The sequence below is a fragment of the Equus przewalskii genome, chromosome 2, assembly GCF_037783145.1.
Source record: "Equus przewalskii isolate Varuska chromosome 2, EquPr2, whole genome shotgun sequence".
In the NCBI taxonomy this organism is placed as follows: Eukaryota; Metazoa; Chordata; class Mammalia; order Perissodactyla; family Equidae; genus Equus; species Equus przewalskii.
The window spans coordinates 3183632-3209688 of record NC_091832.1 but is presented as its reverse complement, the minus strand read 5'-3'; the positions used below and the strand labels follow the sequence as shown (position 1 = coordinate 3209688).

The following is a 26057-nucleotide window of genomic DNA, read 5'->3' as shown; positions in this document are numbered from 1 at the left end:
GTTGTCTTCAGCTTGGCAGGAGATCAGCGCCTCACAGACTGGGAAAGGCAATGAGGACCTAGCTCTGTCCAAGGCCACCAGTAGAGCTTCTGGGCTCTATGGGTAAGTCAAAACTCCAATGTCTACAATACAGACAGCAAAGAAGCCAGAAGGGGCCACAGAGGCTATTTAGGGTTGAAATCAGCAGTGGCCACCTTAAGCCCACAAGCTTTACGAAGAAGGCAGTCAGAAGCATGAAGCATCGTTATTTTCCCAAAAGTCAGGGACTCAAAGCCATGGGTCTCCTAGATGACTAGCTCTGCCTGTCCACTCCAGACTCCTGGCTGTTCTTTCTGTAGCAGTGCCTGCTGCCCATTGCTTACTCCTCTTCGACATTGAATTTCCTAAATTCCATCATATCGCATGGGGTGATTTTCTTCCTATTTCTCAAACACCTTCCTCCTCCTTCTCGTGGCTCTACCTCTGGGTTCTATCAGATAAATCTAAGTCTTCCTAGGACTGTATCCCTGCCGTTCTGCCATGATCTCAGCTGCTGCAATAGCGTCAATTATTACCTCTGTGAAGATGACCTCCAAAAGAGCATCTCTCTCTCTCTCGTTTCAGCTGACCCTAGCAGTCCTATTCCAATCTTCTGCCAAACCTCTCAACTACTTAGCAAACCGACATTACCAGCATGTCAACTTCACCAAGTCTAAGATCACACTCATTCCAGCCTCTGCCCCAAGCCTCATTTCTCTTCCCTCCATTTCTGCTCAAGGTGCCATCAAACATAACTGCAAGGACATGAAATCTTAAACTCCTCCCTCTCCTCGATCCCACTGTCATCCAGTTCTGTTCACCTACCTTTTGCAAGGTATCCCACAGCCATCTTTGTTGCTCTCTTCCCCTCGCACTGCCACCACTGTGGTTCAGGCCTCATCCTTACCTTGGTTGGAAAATTGATCAAGCTAGCTTAAAATACTTTCACCAATCTCTAGCCAATTAATTGGAGTAAAAACTCCTCGGCATTCAAGGAATTTCACAATCTTGCTGAAATCTTTTCCTACCTTATCTTTGTCTACTCCCTTAGACTCTAGGTCTCCAGCCAAACAAGTCCGCTCTGCATTTCCTGAAAACGCTATTTTGTCAGACTCAACCATCGTTGGGAGCGATCCCCTCTCCCTGGAATGTCAGGATTTCTGACGAAAACCCCACCATTCTTCCAGTGGAGCTCAAGTGCCAACTCATGCACTGGTTAGAGTTTTGGCTCTTTTACTTAGCAGTCTTAAGACAAACGACCTCCATAACTCTTAGTTTCCTGAGGTGTGGAAACAGGGATGATGACAGTACCAAGAGCTCAGGGTTGTTGTGATAATTAAATGGGACAAGTGCTCAATGAATGACGATGATGATGACGACGACGCCGCCTTTGCCAATGAAAATAACCTTTCCTCTGAACTCCCATATCACTTTATTTATACCTCAGGGCATCTACAGCATCCGGCCTGTTTTGTCTTGATGCTCTCACCTCTCCAGGGCCCACCCCCCTGCACTGCCCTGACTCCCTTCTTAATTCTCTGACCAATTCTTTAGTCTCCTTGAAGGGCTAACAGTGTAGTCAGTCTTGGACTTCACCTGCTCCCCCTTTAGACCCTAAACTCTGAAGGCAGCCTCTGTGTCTCATACATCTGCTTCTAGGCCAAGGTGCCTACCATGGCGCCTGCTCGTTCTGAGTGAGGTCTCACCGAGCATCTACCGACAGACAGCATGGTATCTACCGCCTTCTGTACAGACCGCTTCATACGAACACTACCGCACACCGCTGATCTTAGACCGTTGTGTGCCCTGTGGTCCAGATGTTTTATCTTCCTCCCCACACTGAGCTCTCCAAGGCCAGGAACTAAAAGCTTTTATAGCTCACTAAATGAACAGCACTCTCTGCAGCACCTAGCACAGAGTGGGCCTTCAATACATGTCAGTTCAAGCGCTTGGGCTCTGAAGCCAGGCAGACCTGGGTTTTCATCCCTGCTCCCCCATTCACTAACCTGAGTAACCTCACACTAGTCACATCATGCCAGTAGAAGTCCCAGGACCCTCCCTTATTTGTCAATGGGATAAATAATACGTACCTCATGTAGCTGCTGAAGAGGATTTAAGATAAGGTATATTGGTTTCCAGCCCATTAGATAGCTAGTAAATGTTATCCGGCTCTCTACCCCATCCCCTAACACACACTGACTCACACAGGATGGATTTCTCAGCCTCCTAAGCATTAGCATTTAAAATGGAGAATCTCATCACCTTCATATTACATACATTTTTCACATAGTCATTAACCCCTAAGAGCTATACAGAAGTAAGGAAGAATGGCCACAGCACTCACGTCTTCCAGGGCAAACGGAACAGACGGAAGCCTAATCTCAAGGCCCCGTGTTTGTTAAATTGCAAATAGATGCCCCCTCCCACCATCCCCCCAGGCATAAAAAGGTTTTAGAAGAATTCTGTAGCCATCTGATCAGGGGATGACACAGTTGAAGGATTAATGTGGCCACTCTCTGTTGGTGGTCTTGGTAATTGCACAGATGCAGCGGATTGTAAACTGGGGGACTGGGTCCCCCACTAAGGCACCGCTGGGCCAGCACGACTTCTCTTCTTTCAGAATTGAGAACTCGACTAACCTTTAATGAGGAGGCAATCTTGGGGAACCTTGTTTTCTTGGCAGTGCTCTCTCAGATAAAGGGCGATGGGGGCAGGGAGGAAGTAATGAAGTCCAGATGTAGGCTAACTGAAGCCTGATCCTGAATAAACAAGACCTGGAGGTATTAAGCTCTTCTTGTCTCTCTAGCAAGAAATTTGCACATTCCCATGTACATCATGGACCATATTTAAGATCTTAGGAAGCAAATAGGACACTTCTCCCTGCTCCATACGTCCTCTGACACCTTTTGGCCTAATGCTTTTGATTTTCTGCCCAAATTTATAGCCTCCTCTGTGATTTTTAACAAACATTCATTGTGCATGGACGTCTGTGCCTTGCATTAGCAATACAAAATCCAATCTGACTGGTTTCTACCCTGATGCAGCTAACAGGGTAACAAGAAAACAGACAAGTAAACAGACATGACAGTTCAACCTAGTGACTGCAAAGACAGAGGTGGACCCAGGGATCTCTGGGACCTTTAGAAGGTGGGGGAGAAAGCAGCCAAGGAATGCTTCTTAGAGAAGGAGGTGTCTGCTTGGTGTTTATTTAGTACGTACATATCCAAGAGGAAAAGGCCTGGTCTCTGCCTTCCAGGAACCTATCATCTAGCTGGGCAGATGAGACCCGGCCACAAATCATACTACAAGGCAATGTGTATCGAAGATGCTATTTGTCTGCTCAAGATAAGGCAGCTTCTGGCAGTTTACTGTTGAGAGACGACATGCAGCTTAGTCGGGCTGAGGTTCACTGTGTCCCCAGCACCTGCTACACCACGGGTGTTTGATAAATAATAATGGAAAGTAGGCAGGCTTCAGAAAGCAGCAGTGGTGTCATTATTTAAAAAAGCCTTGGCCTCAGAATCAGAGGACTCCTAGCCTGGCCCTGCCACTAATTAGTTATGGGAAAGTCCCTTAATATCCTTGACCCCAGTTGCCTTAGCTGTAACAATCAACCTTGCAGGATCACTACCAGATGCAAATAAGAGAATATGCACATAAAGGCCACTTTGTAAACTGTACGTCACTGCAGAAATGGAAGGCATGATTCTCAGTGATGACACACGTCACGTGATTTGACCCCCAAAACAAGCCTATCGAACTGGTGAACTACTGCCTGTGATTTACAGAAAAGAAAGGTGCAGCTCTCTTCCAAGGGGGTCGATGTCTTGCCTGAGCTCAACAGACAAGTAACAGAAAGAGTGAGCACAGAAGTTGGGAATGAACCTAAGTCAGATGATGCCAAAGTCTGAAGTTTTTCTCTAGTTAGGAATATTATTACAGAGGATTAGATTCAACGGGATCTGAGAGGAAAAGGAGCATTTTTATGGCTAGAGGGAGAAGGGGGTTCACCCATGACTCACCCCTGTGTCAACCCCTAGATATTAAGAATCTACATAAATGCCTTTCAGGATTTGACCAAGGCAAGTACTGAGCCCATGTTTATTTAAAAAGACTACAGAGCATTTTTTCCATATGGAAATCTTTGCCCATAATACTCTTCCCAGCACAGCGTAAGGCAAACTGCCGGGAGCCAGATAGGAGATGATTCTTTACTGTTCCTCCCAATCTCAGTGCTGCTAGAGTCATCAAGGCTTTACAAGGCAGGGAGAGGAGCCATTGCGTTGTGGATTTGGAAGGAATTCCTATTATGCTATAATTCCAGAATCTGAAGCACATCTGAAAAAGAGGTCAAAATGACGAGATTTTTCCATATCTCCTGCCATAGACAGGTGTCTGCTTTCTCTATAACTTCAGATGATTTGCATCTCCAAAACCGCACTCTCAACTCCCCTGGCATTCCACTCTTTGTTGCGGGGACTATTCGGACTGGGGCAAGGGCATCCGAATCAGACAAGGCTTCTCTTGTGGTTTCAAACAAACCTGACACGGTAGGAGAAGGCAGGAGGCAGGAGGCGGGAGGCAGGAGAAGGCAGGAGAAGGCAGAAGGCAGGAGAAGGTGCGGGCAGCAAGCAGCAGGATGATGAGATTTCCAGCTCTGGGTGCCCCTCTGCCCTCCCTGACTGTCATTCACGCCCTCTGATCAGAAGCAGATTCTGGATGCAGCCAGCTGGGCTCTAGGGCCAGTCATAATGGGAAAGTGGGAACGTGCTGTTGTCGTTTAATTTAAGCAGTAAGCTTTTCCAGAATTGAGTATACTAAAGAGAATTACTCACTTGTCCTCTGAGGTCTTTGCTTTTACTTTTTCCATGGGTGCTCTGGTACTTAATGGCAGGTAAGTGGGCAAGAAGACCTCATGAGGAGCCCACATGTCATACAGGCCTCCAGCTGAGATACAGGGGCAGCTGGATCAGCAGCACAGTGCAAAGAGCACTGGAGTGAGAGTCAAGAGACCTGGCTTCTAATCAACCAAAAACGAGGAAAGAGCAGGAGATATGATTGTGTTCAAAGGCTGGAGTTCCTCTCCTGATTGTATTTTTACCAGATAGAAGGTCTTGGCTAAGTCACTTCACCACTTTTTGACTCAGTTTACTCATTTACAATAAAAACAGTTAACATTTATTGAGTATACTGTAGGTGCCAGGCACTGAATTACTTTCCATACATTAGCTCATTTAATTCTGAAAACCTTAATAAGTAGACATATTATCTCCATTTAACAGATGAGCCTACTGAGGCTCAAAGAGGTTAATTAACTTGCTACGTTCCATAACAGAAGAGCTCAGCTGTGAACCAGAGCTTAGGCATTTAACTCACGCTAAACTGAGAGCCCTAAGAATGAATGCCTCGCTCTCAGGGTTTCCTCAAGGATGAAATGCTTGAACCCGGTCCACAGGTTTCTACAGCACACAGTGGACCTGACGAAGGATAAGGATTACTGCAGTATTTTCTTGCCTGGTCTTTCCTGGACCTGTAGGAGAGCACTCTCCCAACCTATTTTGCTGCCATTGTATGGCAGGAGGAAGCAGGGCGGTTGCTCATGCTATAACCAGGGCCACAGCACATGATCGCTTCAACAAAGCCTGGGAGGTCAGAGAGCATTTTAGTTAAAACATCAACATGAGCTGAAGAGAGACATGAGGCACAGCCAAGCTCTTAGAAACAGATTTTATTTGGAAATGTTAGCATCTCCTGAGGAGGAAGGGACGGGTCTTGGCAAAAACAGGAAAAGAGCTGTTGACCGAGAGTTTTGCTTGAAGAAGGAAGAACAGAAGACAAGCATGGACCCCGAAAAAGCTACTTTAGCACCTAGGTCCACCTAACCCACAGTTACAAAGCGCGTGCCCACAAATGACAGCACTTGATTCTTAGAGCAATCCTTACGTGTGAATTCAAACACCACTCTCATTTTACAAATGAGGAAAATGAGGGCTAGAGAAAGCAGTGATTCGCCTAATTCGCAGAGGTAGGGGGTGGCAAGGCCCCTGAAGAGTGTCTCTTTCCAGGGGTGCCAGGTCTGGGAGCAGCCCACTAGGCAAGCCCGGGCTAACCCCTCGCAGAGCGAAGAGCTGACATCCCTGTCCCTGGGCTATTCTTATCTTAACCTGTAGTCGGCTTCGTAAAATCATTCAATTAACTGATCCTCCAAGGGTCAAAAGCACCTGTTCAAACCTCAGTATGAGATACTGTGCGATTATTTGCCTTCCATTACAAATGTCTTTTCCAGGCAAAGCGATTCCTCCTAAAGGACTCAACCCGACAATGTCAATTTGGAGCAAACAGTAAAATCAGATTTTTATATTTCTCAGTTTCTGAACACAACGATCCTTAGTCCACCCTTAAAAACTACTCCAGCTGCCAAATGGACTGTTTTTCTTTAAAGGTTGGAAAGAATTCCACTAGCCTCCCTTCCCCCTCCCCAATTTCAAACTGTTGATTGTGTGCTTGGTTTACGATGTTATTAAAAAACAAAGAGGGGTCTCAAAGTTTACAACCAACCCCCAGAGTGGGGAAGTCAAAAGAAAAACTTCATGAACTGTGGTTCATGTACCATCAGCAGCTTACATTAGGTCCAGAGCAGGCAAAAGTAGCTGACTGCCTATCCCCGTGAGCAGCTCCTTTGGACAAGAGAGCCAACCTCCCATCCAAAAGCGAGTCTGCAAGATGGAAAGAGGGCTTTGAAATAAGCCAGGCACAGGCGTGAAGTCCACATTTATTAGCTGTCGACTTTGAGCACATCATTTAACCCCTATGAGCTTTTGGGTTTCCATTGTATAATGGGGATACTAGCACTGATTTCACATGGAGTGTTGTTAATGCTAACTTCCTCCCTTCTTGACTTGCTAACACAGGCCAAAGATAAGTTTCCAGGCTACAGCTAATGCAAAGATGACTCAAGGATCTAAGACAGAATTTACGACTTTGATGCACATGATGCGGCTGTCTCACCCAGATGGCTGGGGTTCAAGGGCAAAGAACAAACAGAAAATACTGGACACGTGGAACGGACAGCTGTGAAAATGCATAACTCACAAATTACAAGACGGGATTACCCTCAATTCCTCACCCCCTCTCCTGCCCCAGATGGACACAACATCTAGAACAGGGCAGAGACCTTCCAAGCAGAGCCCAGGCGGGCTATACCCCAATTCCCACGAGGCTACCATTGCTCAAAACAATTCTGGGCTTGTCCAAATCTGTGTCACATTTTTGCATCCTCAGTGAGGACTTCATCTTTAAGGGAAGATCTGGACGTAAGTCTGGACTTTACACTTGCATATGAGTAACCTGCTCAGCAATTAAGAGTTTGCAAAGTATTTCAATATTCATGATCTCTTTCACTCCTCACTGCAACGCTACGGCTGTGAAGCAAGATGGTGATCCCTAGTTCTAGAACCTAGGTCTCTGGATTTCAAGTCCCATTTTATTTTCACTTTGACACCAGAGCCACTGGATGAGAGAACTAAACAATACGCCAGAGAACACCAGTGGCATTATCACTGTCACAGCAGCACAGCGCCAGTATGGACAGACACAGAAAATGCAGTGCTACCTGATGAGCCATGTCCCCCTCCTCTGGGGCTCAGCTTTACGGCACAGTTGCTCAGAGCTCAGATGCTGGGGTAAGGGACAACTAGCTTCAAAACCCAGATCTATCACTTACTAACCAAGTGGCCTCAGGCAAATTATTTTTACTCCATGGACCTCAGTTTCTTAACTTGCAGAAGAAAGATAAGAACCATATCTAGACTTCATCGGATTGTTGTGAGGATAATGCATGCAAAGTATTTTCGAAGGGTGCTTAGCATAATTTTATACTACTTTTAGTATATATGTGTATATATATATATAGTGAGTGTTTTAAAACACCTTTAGTAACAGTATCAACTGCATGAAATAAACAGTGTTAGTCAAATGAAATTCTCCTTGACCTGCCAAGAGTCTGCTGGCTCAGACATTCTATCATTTGACACAGGGTAAGTCAGACAGGTTGAGCCTGGCAGTCTGGGCTCTTACCGCGAGGATGGCGATGACAATCCCCACAGCGCAGAGCACAGCATCATTTATCGTCTCTCCAGTTTTCAGGGGATACTTGATGCTCTCGTCATTGCAGTAAAACCCTCGATGGTAAGGCTTGATGGTGCTCGTCTCAATGATGAGGAAGGGCAGGCCCGCTGGTCAAGATGGAACCATCACACACACCGGAAAAGAAAAAGACAAGGGGAAACATCAGTGCAAGCAAGCCAAAGCAGAACGACCTACAGCAAAGACCACCCCGAATGACACCATCGACAGGGACATGAAGGCCCAGTGCTGGCAGCACTCTACAGCCTGTCGCGAGCTTCACTACATGCACCCGCTTTCCTTCTTTGGTCACCCCTAAGAAGAGAGTGGCATCGTCCTCTCAATTTGTCCAAGAACACCGCGGGAGGCAGTGGAAGAGCCAGGGCAGGAGCTTTCCCACTGCTCTACAGCATCCTGCTAAAAATGAAAGTCCAACTTATAATAATTACTAGCACAGCCCAAAATCTCACGATGTCTCATTATGCCTCCTAGTGCGTTCCTAAGTGGTAACCATATCCCCCTTGAGAAACTCGTCCTGAGGCCATGCTGCATGGAGTACTGAAGGCCTTGGAGTCAGATCCCAGATCCACCACTTCTTAGCAATGGGACCTCTGGTTCTCACTCCATCTTTCTGAGCCTCAGTTTCCCCACAAATGAGTTGTGGTGATGACTAAAGGAGAACAAAGCACATAAACCTTCTAGCAAAGTGCTGGCACACAGTAGCTGCTCAATGAATGCCATCTGCAATCCTTTTCCTTCACTGTTCAGAGTCACTGACAAGACTGAGCAGAGCCAAGCCGGGCCCTGTAGCCTGCAGACCTGGAGCAGAGCCCAAGGGCCTCCTGGAGTGCCAGACCGCTCCTGCAGCTGCTGCTAGTTTATCAGTAACTGGCTCAGATGCCATTCTCTTAAAGGTCATGGCAAACGGATTCCATCACCTGCCAGGAAAAGTCCCTTACAACCCTGAAGCAAAAAGTGAATGCCCACAATCTCTCTTGCTTGGATCCTGCAATAGCCTCCAAATCGGTCTCCTGACCTTCGCTGCCTCTTACACAGATCCACGTCTACTTCCTGACCACAAGCACGCCTTGCCTGGCTCAAGCCTCTTCATTGGTTCCCCATTGCACAGAACAAGATGAAGTGCTTAAGTGGGACCTCCAGAGCTCCCTATGACCTGAACCTCTCGGCTCCAGACTCAAAGTGTGCTGCTCCCCTTGACATGTCCTCTAAGAAAACAATCCACAAAACTCTGTCTTGGTTCTTGCTCTTCTCTTAGACTAGAAGGTCTCTTCCTCCCCTACCACCAAGTTCAATACCGAGCCCCAATGCCACCTCACAAAGTAAAAGGTGAGCCACCGATGTTCGGACTAGGGAAGACCAGGAAACACATCTTGTTCATGCTAACAGCCACCACTGATGTGCACCGACAACATGTAAGGTACTTTATATCCACTTGTCTGCTAAACCTTCCAACAAGCCTGAGAGGTCATTTTAACGCCTCACTTAAGCACTCCTATCGCTCGCCTTTCAAGGGGAGAGAACCGAGACTCAAAGAGAACACTTAGCTCACTCTAGTCTCTTAGTCTCACTCCAAAACGCCTAAATCCCTAATTTAACTTTGCAAATTGGTTTCATCCAAATGTGAATTTCATTAGCTGAAAAATCCTAAGATAAGCGGTTGTTTAAAAGGTAAAATTCCATTTTCATGTTTTTCAAAAAGAATTAAATTCACGTCACGTTACTCGAAGCCCCAGACCGCCTCTTAAAAAAAAATGTACCGTGAACTCCACAATTTTTCAATTACTTCGGTCCAGACCAACAGTGATAAAAATGCTCACTTTCTAAAAAGTGTATTTACGTATCACTGTGCATACACACATGGATTTATTTGGTTTTATTCTTTGGATTTATTTGAATTCTACGGCTATTTATTTTGTGAGCCCCTAACTGCTTCCTGCTAGAACAACAATTTACTTTATCGAATTCATACTGGCGCTTTGAAAAGAAAGAACAGCAACACACCGCAGCCTTGTGTCTGACCTCCTCAGAGTAAACACAAGGGGCCCGTGGAGGCCATCACCCCTGGCTCTTGGAACCCTGTCTCTGCAGTGGAGTGCTGGGGGCACGGGGAGGCAGTGGACAAAGCTTCTGGCTTAGAGATGGTGAGAGCAGCTAGCTGATCTTTTGGGGTTCGGCGCAGGCAGAGAAAAGATATCATATGGGCCTGAACCATCCATCTTCAGTCCACTGCCGACACATTTTGAAATGTGGCCAAGTTGGCCACGAAAAGTAGCTGAGAAGCCAGCAGTATGATATTAATAGTCTGCTTTTAAAGTTCCACACATCGCGATAAAATCGCCGCACTGCACGTCCGAGCCCGGCTGCAGCCTCTGTGGTGCCCACGAGCCAAAGCGTTGCCAATAAACCCAGGAAGGGAACAGACCCCGGGTACCTTCCATTTGCACTACACTCTCAGGCCTCCGGCTTCTATTTTTAATAGTGTTCACATGATAGGCCTGTAAAACATATGTTTCTAAGGACAATAAAACACATATAAGAGCTGTGGAGTTAGATAGAACAGGGTTAATGATCTCCACTCTGCTCCCTCCTACTTGAGCAGGTTATTTCACATCCCTAAAAACCCCTCATCTGTTCAATGGGACAAGCGAAATCTAGCTTTGGGATTGCTGGGACGATGTCAGGAGTTAAGGTATTAACTCATTCATTTATTCAACAAATATTTAGTGAGTCTTAACTATGTATACAGAATACAAAGATGACACAAGACCTGCCCTCAGGGAGCATACAATCTAGTAGGACAGGACACATATCGTCGACTAAAATCAACACAGGAAGTTGCTTCAGCTGGAAGACACCAGACAGCAGCACTGGGAATGGCAGCGCCGTCCGGCTGACACTGTGGACACTCAACAAACGTGAGAAGGAAGCAGAGGGCGAAGTCCCACGGAGAAACCTAGGAAAGAAAATCTATGCGCTCAATTCCTTCACTCTCTTCACCTGGGAGCAATCCAAATCCTTTTTCTTCCTTCCTTGTCCAAGGCTTGAGGAGGGTTTCCGGTTTTGATTATGTGGATGAGGACCACAAAGAGACAAGCAGTTGGATCTGAATATGTTCTGTTTATTTTCTTGAAAGGCGTGGAGATAGCATTTAGAAAAACCAATGGCTTTTCGGTCTCCCCTACAAACTTGTGGTATGACTGGGGGTGATGCCAGTGAAATCTTGACTTTGTTCCAGGAAGAGAGCAACCTCCGATCCCTCCAGCGGATGAAAAAAGCATAAACATTTCCCCCAACGGGGCAGCTGGTCCCCAAGAGACAAAACACCACGTCTTACCTCTCCAAGACACAAAGAGACTGCTCTTTTCCAAAGCAGCATCTCCGTTTCTAACTTTGGCACCCTATTTATTACCAACCACTATAGTCCCTGATCACGTGATTTCAAGAAAATCCCCAGTGCTAGTCTCTGGGAATCTAGAGGTGAACAGGTCATAGTGCCTGCCCTCAAGAGGCTCATGGTATTGGAACAAAGTCACAAAAACAAGTGCTCAACAATATTTCTAGTGTGAGGACTGATATATGTACAGAGTGCGACAGGGGTACAAAAGACTGCCCTACGTGACTCGAAAGATGGCCCACAGAGGATGGGAGGCTTGGCTTGACCTGAATATGAGGAGAACGTGTCCGGGGTCCCAGGGCTAAAAGTACGTTAATGAAAACTCAGTATAGTTTACTGATTCCAATAAGGCAGTCAACCAAACTGATGGCCATTATGAGATTACAATTTTAAAAGTAACTATAGTGCTGGAAGAGATACACAAATAAACAATGAAAGAAAGGAAAAAACAGCACAGAGAATAATAATAATAACTAACACTTACTAAACAGCTATTATGTGCCGAAATTGTGCTAAGGATCCCCACATAAACTACCGCAGCCTGACAATCTGGCTGCCGACTACATTCTAGGCACTGACTGGGCTAGTGAAATGAATGAGTGTAAGTCCCAACCTTCAGGTGGCCCAAAGGCTAATGGGAGAAAGGGTTATAAAAACTAACACCTTAAGTCACCCTAAGGTTCAAAGGGATTAAAGTGACTTACCAGAGTCACTCTGCAAGGAAGTGGTGGAGCTGGACGGGGTTCAAATTATCTGACTCCTGGGTGCTTTCTAAAGTGAGTGAGTCACTTAAAACAGAGAGCAGGAGGCACCTATGAGTATTAATAGATTAACTGAAGCTCAGCAAACCTCATGGTCTTCGAAGGAAAAAAATGCTTTGTTTGGAACCGTCAAGGCACCAGCACTGGCTATTGTTCACTGAACACTGACCATGTACCACGCACGTGCTCAGTATCTAAGTGAACCAAAGCCCTGAAGCCAATATCCTGGGATTTAGATTCATCTATAACGAAAGGTACATTACGAGCTTCTTGCAAAGCAGAACCAAAAAGAGTGTGTGTTTATATATACACTTACATATACACACATACATATATAAACACACACATACCGTTTGGCGGTTCTAGACCCAGACTCAAGCATTTCTCCTTCTTTTAATCAAGGATCAATTAACTTCCTATCCTCCAGGGACCTCTTGGGATGTGTAGGCTGCAGAGGAGGTGAAATATGAACTCACTGACAAACACTTAATGCGCAGAAAATCAAAGCATGAAGAAAGGCCCCTGTGTTGAGTTCAGGCCTTTGAAACTTCTTGGGTTTTGAAAAACCAACAGTTGGGCAGGTTGGGTGGTTTAGGAGTGGGGTGTAAAAAAACAGAGGATAAGTTTTCGCGGCCCACCCATTGATAAAGTCATGTGGGAAGTGTTACAGAAGTGACCCAGCCTGAGATCCCTGCTCCCCTCAGCCACAGCTTCACATTTGCACAAAATTAAACACAGCCTCCTGCCCTCAGCGTTTCTTAGAAAGCCCTTGTGAAGGCAGGGGAAGAGTGGGGGTGGGAGAGTGAATGGGAAATCTTTGTGCTTTTGCAGGACCAAAATCAGAGCATCAGGGAGGGGCTTCCCATGGCTCCTGTATACAAGTCCTTCAAGTGTCTTTTCCAGAATTGTCCACCCTTCCCCTTAGTCTGATCTGTAGATACCTTAAAATATGCAAAGTCCAGGATTCATGAGAGTAATAATTCAACTAACATCTGCAGAAAGCCTACATACCTACCCACAAAGAATACTGGACGTAGAATATGTGTATAGCTACGAAGAATAGCACAGCTGCAGGGCCGGCCCAGTGACGCAGCAGTTAAGCGCGCACGTTCCGCTTCGGCGGCCCGGGGTTCGCCGGTTCGGATCCCGGGTGTGGACATGGCACCACGTGGCAAGCCATGCTGTGGTAGGCATCCCACATATAAAGTGGAGGAAGATAGGCATGGATGTTAGCTCAGGGCCAGTCTTCCTCAGTGAAATGAGGAGGATTGGCAGCAGTTAGCTCAGGGCTAATCTTCCTCAAAAAAAAAAAAAAAAAAGAATAGCATAGTTGCTCAAATCAGGCACCTATTATGATTCTGTGACAAGAATTTATACATCCTGCCTACAGTATAGAGTTCTACTCACTTTACAAACAGAGAAACTGAGGCTCCGGGAGGTTAGGCACATCATCTGAAGGGCAAAGGTAGCAACCGGCACCAATCTGGGCCAATCTGGACCAGATGCTAGAAATATAGGCGGAAGACACTGGGCTTCTGATTTCAAGGAGTTTGGAGTCTAATTAGGAATTAATGTATTTTAATCTCCACAATAGCTATGAAAAGTTATGTTATTATTTTCACGTATACTCAATAGAAAATTAAATCCAGAAGTTTTGTAACCTAAGTTTCCCAAGGGAGTCAATTGGTCACTGGGATTTGAACCCAGGTCTGTCTTTCTTTTGGCTCATGTTTTCTCACTCCATGACCTGACCCTGCCTTTCTTTATAAATGTATGCCCTGTTAAAATACGAAAACCAACTGATTTTTTTTTTAAATCACTTAAGGCCAGAATGGTCAACCCAACTACTACTTAGAGGTTCAAAATACAAATATTTATGTTGCTTGTAAGTGACAGGGTTTCTATTTAAAGTAATTAATTGCTACTGGTCTTAGAAATGTGCAAACTTTCTTTGGTTTATGATATTTGTCCAGATTTTTAGACTGGACACAATCCAGATGAGACAAAACTAAGTTTACTATGAAGGCGTCTCCCCACGTTTGAAATAGGCTGCCATGAAAAACACTTGCTGTTGGCTAGTGTGAACACACAATATTCTGGGTCTAGAGGATTTCTTTGACAAACGCTCAATTCTTCAGTATTGGAAAGTTCAGGCCCTTTCTTCACAAGAAGAAGACTGTCAGAACTAAAACCAACTACATGGAAGAAACGAAGAAACTAACGGCAGAGCTGGTCCTGGTCCGGGGCTTCCTGACTCCAAGCCCAAGGTCTTTAGTTGAATCCCACACACACGTATGGACAACTACTGAGTCCTGGGAACTGTGCTAGGTGCTGGGGACACAATGATGAGCAAGAGACTGCACTGTTTTTGAGTTCCTCAACTTCAGAAAGTCTCAGGTTCTACAACAGAGACACCTGTCTTTAGTCTCATCTTGGGTGTGGAAAAAAACTCGAGATGGCCTTTCATATTTCAAAGTGCTGAAAGCAAAAGCATTTCATTCTTTAAAACAATTTATATCAGCTGCCTTAAAACCCCCAGCTCTCTTGGTCTTTTCAATTGGATTTTTAAAAGGTTGCCACATCTTCCAGGAACTAAAAAACAAACTGACCAGCAGTCCATGATTCTTATCTTTCATTGAGAGACTCCAGGCCTCTTTTGCCACCATTATATATTTCACAAATGAGATAGTTTATTTTTCGTAATACACAACTATCAGAGCCAACAGGACTTACAATTCCTCTACCCCAGGTAAAACTGGGTCATCTCCCAAGACCTCCTTTCTCTCTTTTGATGTCTCTTTTAAATAAGGATGAGAGTAAATTTACATTCATTGGCCATCTATTACGTGCCAGGAGCTTCGGATACATCCAGTGATTTAACTCTCAAAACAATCCTCTAAATTATTAGTATATAGCCAAAGAACTGAGGGTCAGAGAGATAATAACTTGCCTTGGTGTCCACTCTGCTAAGAGGCGTACCCAGGCCACGTAATAGATTACTGACTCTAAAGGTCGTTCAGAGAAGGGGCCAGTTAGCCTTTCTTGTTAAGTACACATGAACTATGTCTCTGCAGATATTAACAAAGCTAAAAAGCTCTGGAAAGTGTATGTTGACTTTGAACAAGGATAAAAAGCAAGCTCCTCCTTAGATGTTGAGATGGATTCATACAGATCCAGCCACTCTCCTGCCTCAAGACTCCCTTATGACTGACCCAAATGTGTTCATTTGCAATATGGCTGCCCAGGGCTAGGACACAACAAGAATTACACGTGTGCACACAGTTCTATCGCTTTTACATAAATAATCACATTTGATCTTCCTAACAACTCTGTGAAGTAATGTTTTTAACACCTGGATTAAAATACCACTGACAAACTCCTACTCATCCTTCAAGACTTAAACATCTCTTCTACAAAGGATTCACTGAGCCATATAATCCACTCTGACAAATTTACTTTTTTCCAATTTATCCATGAACTTCAGAGCCAGGCAGACAGGATTTCACATCCCACTTCTATCACCTGTCATGCTTACTGTATGACCTTGGGCAAGTCACTATACCTCTCTGAACTTCATTTTCATCACAGTACAATAGGACTTTGTACGATAGTTCCCAACATACATAGTTGATTAGATGACTGAGACACAGTTTATAAAGTATTCAGTAATTGCCTGGCTCCATAAATGTTAGTTCTTGCTTCTAAATGTGACAGAAAGCCACTGAAAGCTTTTAAGCAGGGTTAAGATGTGATCAGCGTTCTGTCAAAAGCTCACTCAAGTAGCCCTGGGCCGACGAGCCACTTCCCAAATGCAATCTGATCCCAAGGGAAAAGCATTCTCATAAAATCCTCTAATTCCAGGGGCTTCTTGGGATTGTGTAAACAGAAGGGGCTTCGACATTGGTTAGCAGGACCTGGCACACTGATGCAGGCAAGGAGTACCACAGCAGGAAGCCTGCCACGCATTCTCAAAAGATCACAGAAGACTGAATGGGAGCTAAGTCTATTCTAAGGGTGAAAAAACATTTCTTCTTATTTTCCCAACAGTTAAACATACATTTGTCAGCATGTGTGCTCCCATCCAAGCCATGCTGCCCAGGTGTACACAAAACACCAGGTTCACTGGGCAGTAAACTAAACAACACGTGGATTGGCAGGACATCAGATAGCTGGGAGGGCCAACGTTCGAGATAGTCAAAAGCTAAGGCTGGAGCCAGACGCCAAAACGAAGAGGTGAAACATTATCAGAGGCCCTGAGAGAACAAAGTCCTGTTGGTAGGCCATCGGGGCACTCCAAGGTAACCCATCAGGCGACACGGGCCAAGTGCTAGGTCAAAGGTCACAAACGGGCAGCCCAGGCCATGGCCTGCAGAGATGTTCTGTTTGGCCCACCCAGGGTTTAAATTGTTTTAAATTAGTTGTTAACATTTAATAACGGGAGGTCTCACATAACAACTAGATTTCCAGCTTCTTAAACCAGCTCTAATGCCATGTGGCAATGCAGGCAGTAGTGACTGGAGCTGTACACGTTCCCCAGGGCACCACCATTCCCTATCGTCTCCCTGACGCCAAGGCTGCGTGTCAGCTGCCATTCTCATTGAGCCTGTACTGTCCTTTTTCCAATATCTGGTCTACTCCAGTCATTTCTGTTAACTGCCTGACCCCCATAGACACTGGCTTTTCTATCCCTGCTCTAGAGAATATGCAAGTCCGTGGATGAACCCCAAAAATAGAAACAACTAACTCTTGACTCAACGAAGTCCTCTGTGGTAGGTAATGGCCACATCAGACGTGTATATAAGTATATGCATGTGTTTATGTATATATCTTCATATTAACCCAAGACCGAGCCTCCTATCTACGTTTTCAATGATAAATCCAAGGATTGTGTCAAGTCACCACTGCAAGCAGTCAACAATATCTGCATTTTAGATATGGGAAAACTGAGGCCAGAAGCTAAGTAGCTTGTCAAATCCCTCACAGTTAGCAAAAGGAATGAGGATCGGAAACCAAGGTTATTGAACTACAAAGCCTTTACACTTCTACTCCGTGAGGCTGGCGGTGGGGCCAGAACGAATCACGCTTCAGAAGAAGAATTAAACCCAACTTATTCCTCTCCATGGGACACTAAGTGGAGTTACGAGAGAGTTCTAATTTTTATGGCGATAGTTATTTAAAATAAAAAAAAAACAGCCTCCTTCTGATAAAAGCTCATTCATTCTAAAGAGTAAAGCCAAGTGAGAAGTGACTTAAGAATTAGAGTCCATCAGATATTTGTTGGTGTTACAAATACTACTCTAAACGGAGTGAGGCACATTTCAGTAATATCCTGATACACTTTGGGAACTACATCTGAGGTCTCTCCTCAGATGTCATTGACTCCCTTTAACAGGTGGGATAACTGAGACCCATCATCCTGCAGCACTGTGCATCTATCTCCTGCACTAGCTGAGAGTCTCTTCAGCAAAGGGTCCACATTTATTCATCTCTGTATCCTCGGCACAAAGAATAATTCCTGGCACTTACTGGGTGTCCACAAATGTGTACGAATAAATGTAAAGGAAACAAACTAAAATTCAGAAGATCTGGCTCCACCCCAAATACACTCTGACCTGGGGATCCTGTTTTTACCCCTCCTTCTGAATTTTAATCCAATCTCTCTCAAATCCCAAATCCTCTTTTTCTATCACAATATCCCAAAGCAATACAACACCACATATCCTCACGAAGAGCTAATGACCCCATCAGGGATAATTCATGGGGATCCTAACCAGCTTCAAGTCTCAGATGGGTAATTGGGCTGGATGATCTTTAAGACACTTAATGGTCAGTCTCCCAGTCTTTTTCACGTAGAAACCATCAGAAAGCACTTTGTAGGGCACCCCAGGTAAGCTTAGGAGGCTGATGCTCAGTGATTCAGTGGCCTCACCCGACCTGGGCCAGCTACCCCAGGGCGACCAGATCAATTTCAGCACACCCCTAACTCGCCTGCTGTGATCACCTTGGGAATAAATCTCTGCCTGAAGAAAGCTCTAAGCAAAAGGAAGAGCACAAATCTAACAAAGTAACTCAGACCTGGGTTTGAAAGCCAGTTTTGCCGCTTATAATCTCTGCCATCTTCGGCCAGCTGCTTAACTTCTCTGAGCCCCAGCTGTAAAAAGAGGAGGATGCCAGTACCCACTTCGAAGAGCTGTGAGGATAAAGCATTACGTGGCAGGCACCTAACTCAGTCCCGAAATCTACTAGCCAGCTGTTCAAAGGATGCCAGTCAACTGGCTTGACTGGTTTCCTCAAAAAGGCGGCTGGAGTAACCTGGACAGGGCTGTGTCAGCTCAGACAAGGACTGTCACTCGAGCTAAGTGAGACTGAAGCTGTTCCAGTGTGCTGCGGATAAAACAGCCCTCCCCGGGGAGCACACTCCCCATTCCCAGCCCTGTCAATGTTCCCTTTGTAAAACACAGAAACCTTCTTCAAATCTGACAGCTGCCACCTGCACAAATAATTCAAGGATGTAATTTTGTAACTGAATACAAGCCCTGAAAACTGAAAAGTTTGAAGTCCAAAATAATCCCTTTAACCTCCTGCCTAAATGCTCACTAATCACTTTTTAATTTGTAGCTGACTTCCTCTGGAGGTGCTGTCCGTATAGGCTACGTTTTCGCTTTAGAAGTATCCAGGGAGTGGATGGCATTACAAAGCACCCGATTAAAGCACGAGTCAACGTCTTTCCCAGACATCTGAGGCTCGGTGCCTGCCCCTCCGAGTTTCCCAAACTGCGCTGGCGGCGAGAAAGTGAGGGAGAAAAGGCTACTTTGAAGGAGGAAACTGCTCATTGAGCGAATTATGGACTCCAGAAACTAAATACGATGTAGTCTCTGCCCCTAAGAATGCATCCTCCAGAGACAACTGCCCCCAGCGCGACGTGACAAGAAGTCCATGGAGGCGTTTCTCAATGCTCAGGGAACACGGAGGACACCCTTTAGCACATGACTTGGCAGCCGGTAGGCGTGCAGCACCAGTTTATCGACTAGCCCAGTAAATGCATTTCAAAGATTCCTTGCTGCCATTTGAATGCCAACGATGTATTCAAGGCTATAAGAAAAAAAAAAATCCAGAACTGGAAAGATTCCCCCCCCAAAATTAACAAAACTGCTGCTGTCTTCCACTCTCATCCTCTACCCAACTTTTAACCCTGAGGAAAAATGGGAAAAGCCATTTGAGGGAGCCCATCTAATTCCTAAAACATAGATGCTGAAAAGTGCGAAAAAGGAAAAACTGGCAGTTTAAAATGCTATTCAACCCAGAAGAAATTTCTTACTTGGGAAAAAGGTTTCTAGTTTAATCATCAGTGGGATTACTATAAATTGAAGTAAGATGAAGCCAATACATGAATAGATATATTGATATATTGGGGTCACTCTACTTTGTGTGTCTTTTCTAGCAAATTAGCCAGCCTTTCACCTACTGGGTAATGAGATTCTCAAGCAGTCTGAATTGGGTCAGTTTAGCCAATATCTGGGGAGGAAAATGATTTCCATACTAGTTTTTGGTTCAGTAAAGAAATACCTGATATTAATAAGATAACACAAGCAAGTTTGGGAGTATTAGTTAAGTTTCTTTTGCCAAGACTGCCTTAAAAAGCAAATACTAACCAATGATAATTGATAATAACAACTTGCATTCATCAGTGTTAGTTCTGCTGTTAAGTAACTACATAACCACTCTTCTGCTCTCAGGCTCTGTGTCTTCATGTGCAAAATGAAAGCCTGGTTTTACCAGGTGTCTATGGACCTGTCTAATTGTAGGAGTTTTCAACTTTATCCAAGGAGTGCAGAGTATTTTATAAACAAACCAAAAGTTTCATCTCCCTGGCGTCCTTACAGAGCAGGTGGGCATTACCACCCGAGCACTACCCGGCTGGGGTAACAAGCACACTACTTCAAGTTTGTGAAGGTGGACCAGCCAAGCAGAGCCCTCTGGAGTTCAAAGTTGCTCCTTTATAGAGAAAGCTCCAGAAAACTCCCCAAATCTGCAGACTTTCAGATCCAAAGTGAATTAATGACTGGCAGTTCTGGCTCTGTCAAAGTAGGTATCAGCAAAAACACGGTGTGGGGGGGGGGAGGCAGGTGTGAATTAGCATCAGCTACTGCTGCAAACTGGACACTGTTCTAGGCTCTTTATAGCTGGGCCTCATTTATTCCTCCCGGTAATCCTTTCCAGGTAAGCGGGAGGAGCTCGATTTTGCAAGGGCCAGAAGTGAAGATGGGAAACATGGCGGTAGAGCAGCAGGGCAGCAGGCCTCTGGGTCAGGGAGGCACCCCACAGTGCAACGTGGCCGTCTCTTTTCCAGTCTTCTCATGCTTTGGACGGTACCCGAGGAGAGGCGCCTCTCACACACTGGCCGGCCCTCTGGAGACAGAAATCCATGTGCTCCGAGGCCACCCTCAGCTGTTCTGGCAGCCCCACCTCTTCCCCCACCAGGATGGGGATAACAAAATGTGGGCATTCACATACACGTGGGAGAGCCGGCTGCAGTAAATAACTCCTAGGTGGTTTGCCATAGGAACCCTATTGTTCCAGAGGGAAGCGCTTTTGCCAAAAACTCTCCAGGAAGCCACTGCTCTCTGATGCATTTTTCAGCTGTTGAGAGAAAAGGGTAGTTCCTGGGATGTTTCCTCAATGGTTCTGGAAGTCGGGTACTTAATCCTTACAAGGTAGCAAGGAGCCAGCTTCTCTTACAGGGATAGAATGTCTAGAGTCCTTCTTCCAAATAAAAACATAAAAACTGCCCAACTTCCCCTTGACAACCTTTCAAAATCTGAGAATCAGGCAGAGGGGGAGAAGAGAGTATGGAAGCCTAAGGTGGGGTCCAGGCCTTCTTTGCACCCCTTTCCCCTCATGACCCTGCCCACTGACCCTCTTTCTGCAGTAAATTACAAAGCCCCCACTGTTCTCTCTGCCCATCCCCCCCCGAACCCCCCCCACACATATAGACTTTTTTAAAGGGCGAAATGCCAAATAACATTATTCCCCTTCACCACGGGATTGCCATGAGAGCTGCCTGGTATGTTTGCCTGAAAAATGGAAGGTTTTCATGGAAATCTGGGCCTCCACTACAGCTCTCCCTTTGTGGAAGTGGACTTGGAAAGAAACTGAAGGGTCCCCAACTGGAAGCTAATTGGGCAGACAAGGGCAGAGAGCAGGGCCCCTGGCGTTGCTCTAAGGCCTTGGGAACACCTGACTGCACCCCTGGCAGCCGGCGACAGGCCGGCGCTCCTGGGCCGCTTCTGCAGCCTCTTCCACTCCCCCGCACGGTGCAGCTCTCGCTGGTGGGTGGTCTCGCCTCAGAGCAGGGACGCTCTGAGATAGTTTGAGGGGAGGGGAGCATTTACAGTACATATACTATCCACAGGATGCAAACAGGTTTCCCCGAGCATGATGTAAATCCCGGAGACTGTTTCACTGCCCGTATTAATCACCTGAGCACCAAGAAGATTCCAAAAGGGTTTTCCGGGTTTGGTTTGGTTTGGCGACACTTTGGAATTAGCAGACCTAGGTCCAAGTCCCTCCCCTCTCTGCCAGGTGTGGCAGTGTGACCCCGGACTAGTGGATTCTCAGGACCTCAGAGTCCTCATGGCAAAGCAGGGCGTGCAGCCTGGATGGGCCGTGAGGATTTCCTGAGGCGGTGTGGCCAACGGCCTAGCCCGCAGCAGATGCACTAACGTTTCTGCCTCCCCCCAAAGCACGAAGGGGAGGGGGGCACATTCCCAAGGAGGAGACTGCGACAGGACGGTGAGAAATAATCTCTCCTATCATGCTCCAAGCACTACGGAGAGCAAACCTGCATATGTGGGCTCCCGCCTGTCTGTCAAGATGACAGACTGGGTCTTGGGGAATTAATTATTCAACAAACTCGCCCTTCACAAATCCCATCCAAAGGAACAGTTTGATGCCTTTCAGTACGCTGACTATTCAAAATACTGAAAGACTAGTGCACTTCAAAAGCCTCACAAAAACCCAGGCCTGGGTTTGGCAGGAGTTCCTCAGCCACTGGGTTTTTCTGTGTGTGGTTTATAATAACATGCAAACCTGAGGCCAAGTCCTAATCTATTAAGGGACTGCCAATTAGCAGGCGGCTTAGAACTGCAGGTCTGAGAACCGGGGAGCAGGTCTAATTACGCTTGCTGTCCTTCCTCCCATCGCCCTGTCAATCTGACACAAGGTACGCTGGCGAGTGTCTGCACACGTCCCTTCCGAATTCCGACACACACTGTTTTCTGTTTGTTTGTTTGTTTGTTTTAAGGCTCCAGGCCTGAAGGCTAGTGCTTATTTTCACGTCTGTCTTTAAGGGTAAAACTGGGGACTGAACAAGGATATCCTGTAGATAGTGACTCTCAGGTTTGGCCAATCATCAAATTCATCAGGGCACTTATTAAAGAACACAGGCCAGGCACTGTGACTCAGTAATTGAATCAGAATTTCCAGGGCAAGGGCCCGAGAATTCTCATTTTTAACAAGATCCTGAGATGATTCTATCCCAGGGTGTTTTGGCAATCACTGCTCTAAAAAGTAAAAGCAATTTCATTTTTGAATTCAAGGACTTTAAAAACAATTGATGTAAAAGATAGATAAAATGCAATTTATATAGGCATACGCCAAATAAACACAATTTTAAACACACTGAATATCAAATATTCACTGAGTACTATTGCGCACTGGGGCTGAGAAATCCTGAGATGAGTAAAACAGAGTCCTACCCTCAAAGAGCCACCTGTCTAGGGGCCAGCAACAGCCCAAGAGAAAACCGGTCTTTCCTCTGCAGGGATCCTGCGAGGAGTCAGACCTGCAGGCTCCTCTCGCTCTCTCTTCTGCCTCATTGTAAACTCAGCTTTCCAACATCTTCGCCAGGACGGCTCCAAAAAAGAAACAGAATGATTTCAGACACCAAGCATCAGAGGCCCGACTTAGAAACGGAGAGAAAGCCTGGCAAACATATGGTTTCAAGATACACGAGAAAATATGTGCCTTAGCACCGCCTGGTCTGAAGACAGAAACACAGTGGAAAGTCAAGCTAGCAGTACTCCGCCCCCCACCCCTCCCCCAAAGCAGAAAAAGCCCTGGGCTGGGGCTTGGAGCCCAAGGTTGGATTCTTTTGCGGCTTAAGAAAGCCCCTTTTGCTCATTGAGCCTCCTCATCTATTAAAGAGAGGAGGCTGGACTACTTGGCATTTCCCAAAGTATATTCAGCATGAACCTTTCTCCCTGGGGCCTTCACCGATGTTTACTGTTGAGTTTCAACAGGGAGATGCACTACCCAGGAGAACCAGAGTTCTCCAGAACACTACAAAAAGCTGGCCCAAAGGATCTCTAACCAGCTCTAAAATGATGTCTCATGTGCATGGCTTTCCAATAAGACTGATTTCCACCCGGCAGGGACAATGCTTTCTATTTATCCTCTACACAGCGCTGGATACACAGCAGAGACTCAAAACAAAGGCATACGTCTGGGGTAGACAGTGACATGGCCAGGCTGTGTTTCAGAACGATGACTCTGGTGGGCCCATGTAAGGTGGACTGGAGCGGGGAGCTTAATAACTGGAGCTCCCTGCTAACTGACGTGTGAGCAGCCACCTTCCCAAGAAGAGCCTTCTGCCTTGTTTAGACACATCCCCATCCGCCCTGAATGAAATGTAGTGAGGCATCTCACAGCCTTGATGCCACGCTAGGTCCTGGACAGCACAACTCCGATAAATACTGCCTGCTCTCCAGGGGCATCTGGACCATTTCCCTCTTTGCTTCAAACCTCTCTCCCGGGAACTGATTGCTGTCACCTCCCTATTCAGGCTCTCTCAGGTTATCTTAACATATAGCACTCTTCAAGAGCATCCCTAGGTGTAGATTAGAACTAAATGGCTAAAGAGGGCAATCCCTCTGTTGGCAACTGAAGTATAAGGGCGAAGAGTAGCTTGGTGTGGCTCCAAGCGTGTGGATTTTCGAGTCAGACACACCTTCAATAAGTTGGTTAACCTCTCACAGTGATGTGAGAGGAGTAAGGTATTGTGTGCAAAGATACTTCTTATAATGCCTGGCACACAGAAGTGCCCAACAAATGTTACTACCATCAATATGGGATGGTGTGTCTTCTGTAAAAAGGAGAGACACGTGTTATCTTGGTCCATAAAGAAACTCATTATTTACTTCCCATATAGTTACTTAATGTGTATTATGAAAATCACCAAGCCTTTGGTTTTTTTATGAGATTGACCATACGGATTATCAAAAAAAGCACAGGCTTTGGGGTAAATAGATTTGCGTTTGAAGCTTGGATATGCCTCTTCTTAGTCTTGTGACATTGAGCGAGCTTCTAACCTCTCTCAGCCATCTGTAAATGGGGTTGGTAGAGCCCATCTTGAAGGGTTACTGTGAAGTTTAGAGATGCAGTACCACAGGTAAAGCGCACTCAGTTCATGGGACTATCATTATTGTTCATGGTCTTCCCTACAAAATACATTAGAATGAAGAACGATGCCCACGGGAGCCCTTTGTCCCCATGTGGGAGTTCCTATTCCTTAAAGCAAACAAGAGCAACAGTAAACACAGAGTTTTCAAACCACAAATGTCTTTTCAATATTTGACTATTTCCAGCTAAAGGGAAATAATGGGATTTTCTTAGCACTTCATGCTGGTTTGAATGGAATGTCCCTCGGGACCTCTTTGGTCCACTTCATGCTGATAAGAGCCTCCATCTATGGAGACTATTTGCTCCCCTTCCCTTCATTACTTTTCTCCAGTAAACATTTATCACGCACCTACATTGACAAAGCATAGCCGACGGAAGAGCAATTGGAGATATGCAGCCATCTTAGTTCAAACTCTTTTCTATTCAGGTGAGGAAATTCAGGAAAAAAGTAGTGACTTGCCCAAATGCACTCAGTGAAAAACGGACATAGCTATCAAGGTACTGCCCAACCCTAGGGGACACTACTCACAGGCTTCAGCTTCAGCCTGGGCTGCAACGGGCCGGTGCCCTTTCTACTACTCCATCACAGGAAGGCAGAGCAGGCCCACCAGCGCCTTCTGCTCAACAGCTGCAGCAAGGCCTTTTGTCTTTCTTGTGAGCAGGACACCCTGAAGCCACCATGAAGGCTGCCCACATTAGCTGGTTATTGCTATACTGGTTCTCACCGTCCCCAGGGCTACTGGTGTGTGTGTACATGGGATGTGTGTATGCGTGTGTGTGCCCACGTGTGTGTCTCTGTGTATGCGTGCACGCAGCTTGCCATAATCATTTACGCAGGAGAAGGAAAATAAAAGACTAAAAGGAATCTACAAAAAAGACAGAGAAACAGGATAAAAATTGAGGACCAACACTTAATATTGATTGGTTTTGCTATGGAATGTAGTTCAACTGCCAGGGAATTATCAGGATGCCATATAGCCTATAGGTGATCGCATTCCCTGGTACTTTTAAATAAGAATGAACTCATCTGTGCGACAAGCTTAGTAAATGCTTTAGAGCAATAAAAATTGTAACTAAGCACAGTGAGCTGTAGTTCGTTTTTTAATAACATGATTACACAGATTTCAACTGGTCAAACTCAGTTAAATTTAGCAGTTAATAACCATCAAACATTGTCTTACACTAATCAAATTCAGATCAAGGAAGACTTTTTTTTCTTTGTTCATGGTATTTTCAATTCATGGGTAGAAAACAGGATATGATGATAATGCACCATTTCA

General features: G+C 45.6%; 1 protein-coding gene across 4 annotated transcripts in view; it reads right to left on the bottom strand.

Annotated features, from left to right (window-relative positions):
- PLPP3 (phospholipid phosphatase 3) overlaps positions 1-26057 on the bottom strand; it is a 79535-nt gene that overhangs the window by 31292 nt on the left and 22186 nt on the right. For all 4 annotated transcript variants that reach the window (XM_070591916.1, XM_070591938.1, XM_070591927.1 and 1 more), the window contains exon 2: positions 8095-8252. In XM_070591916.1, coding sequence (XP_070448017.1) covers positions 8095-8252 — 158 coding nt within the window. The remainder of the gene's footprint in view (positions 1-8094; positions 8253-26057) is intronic.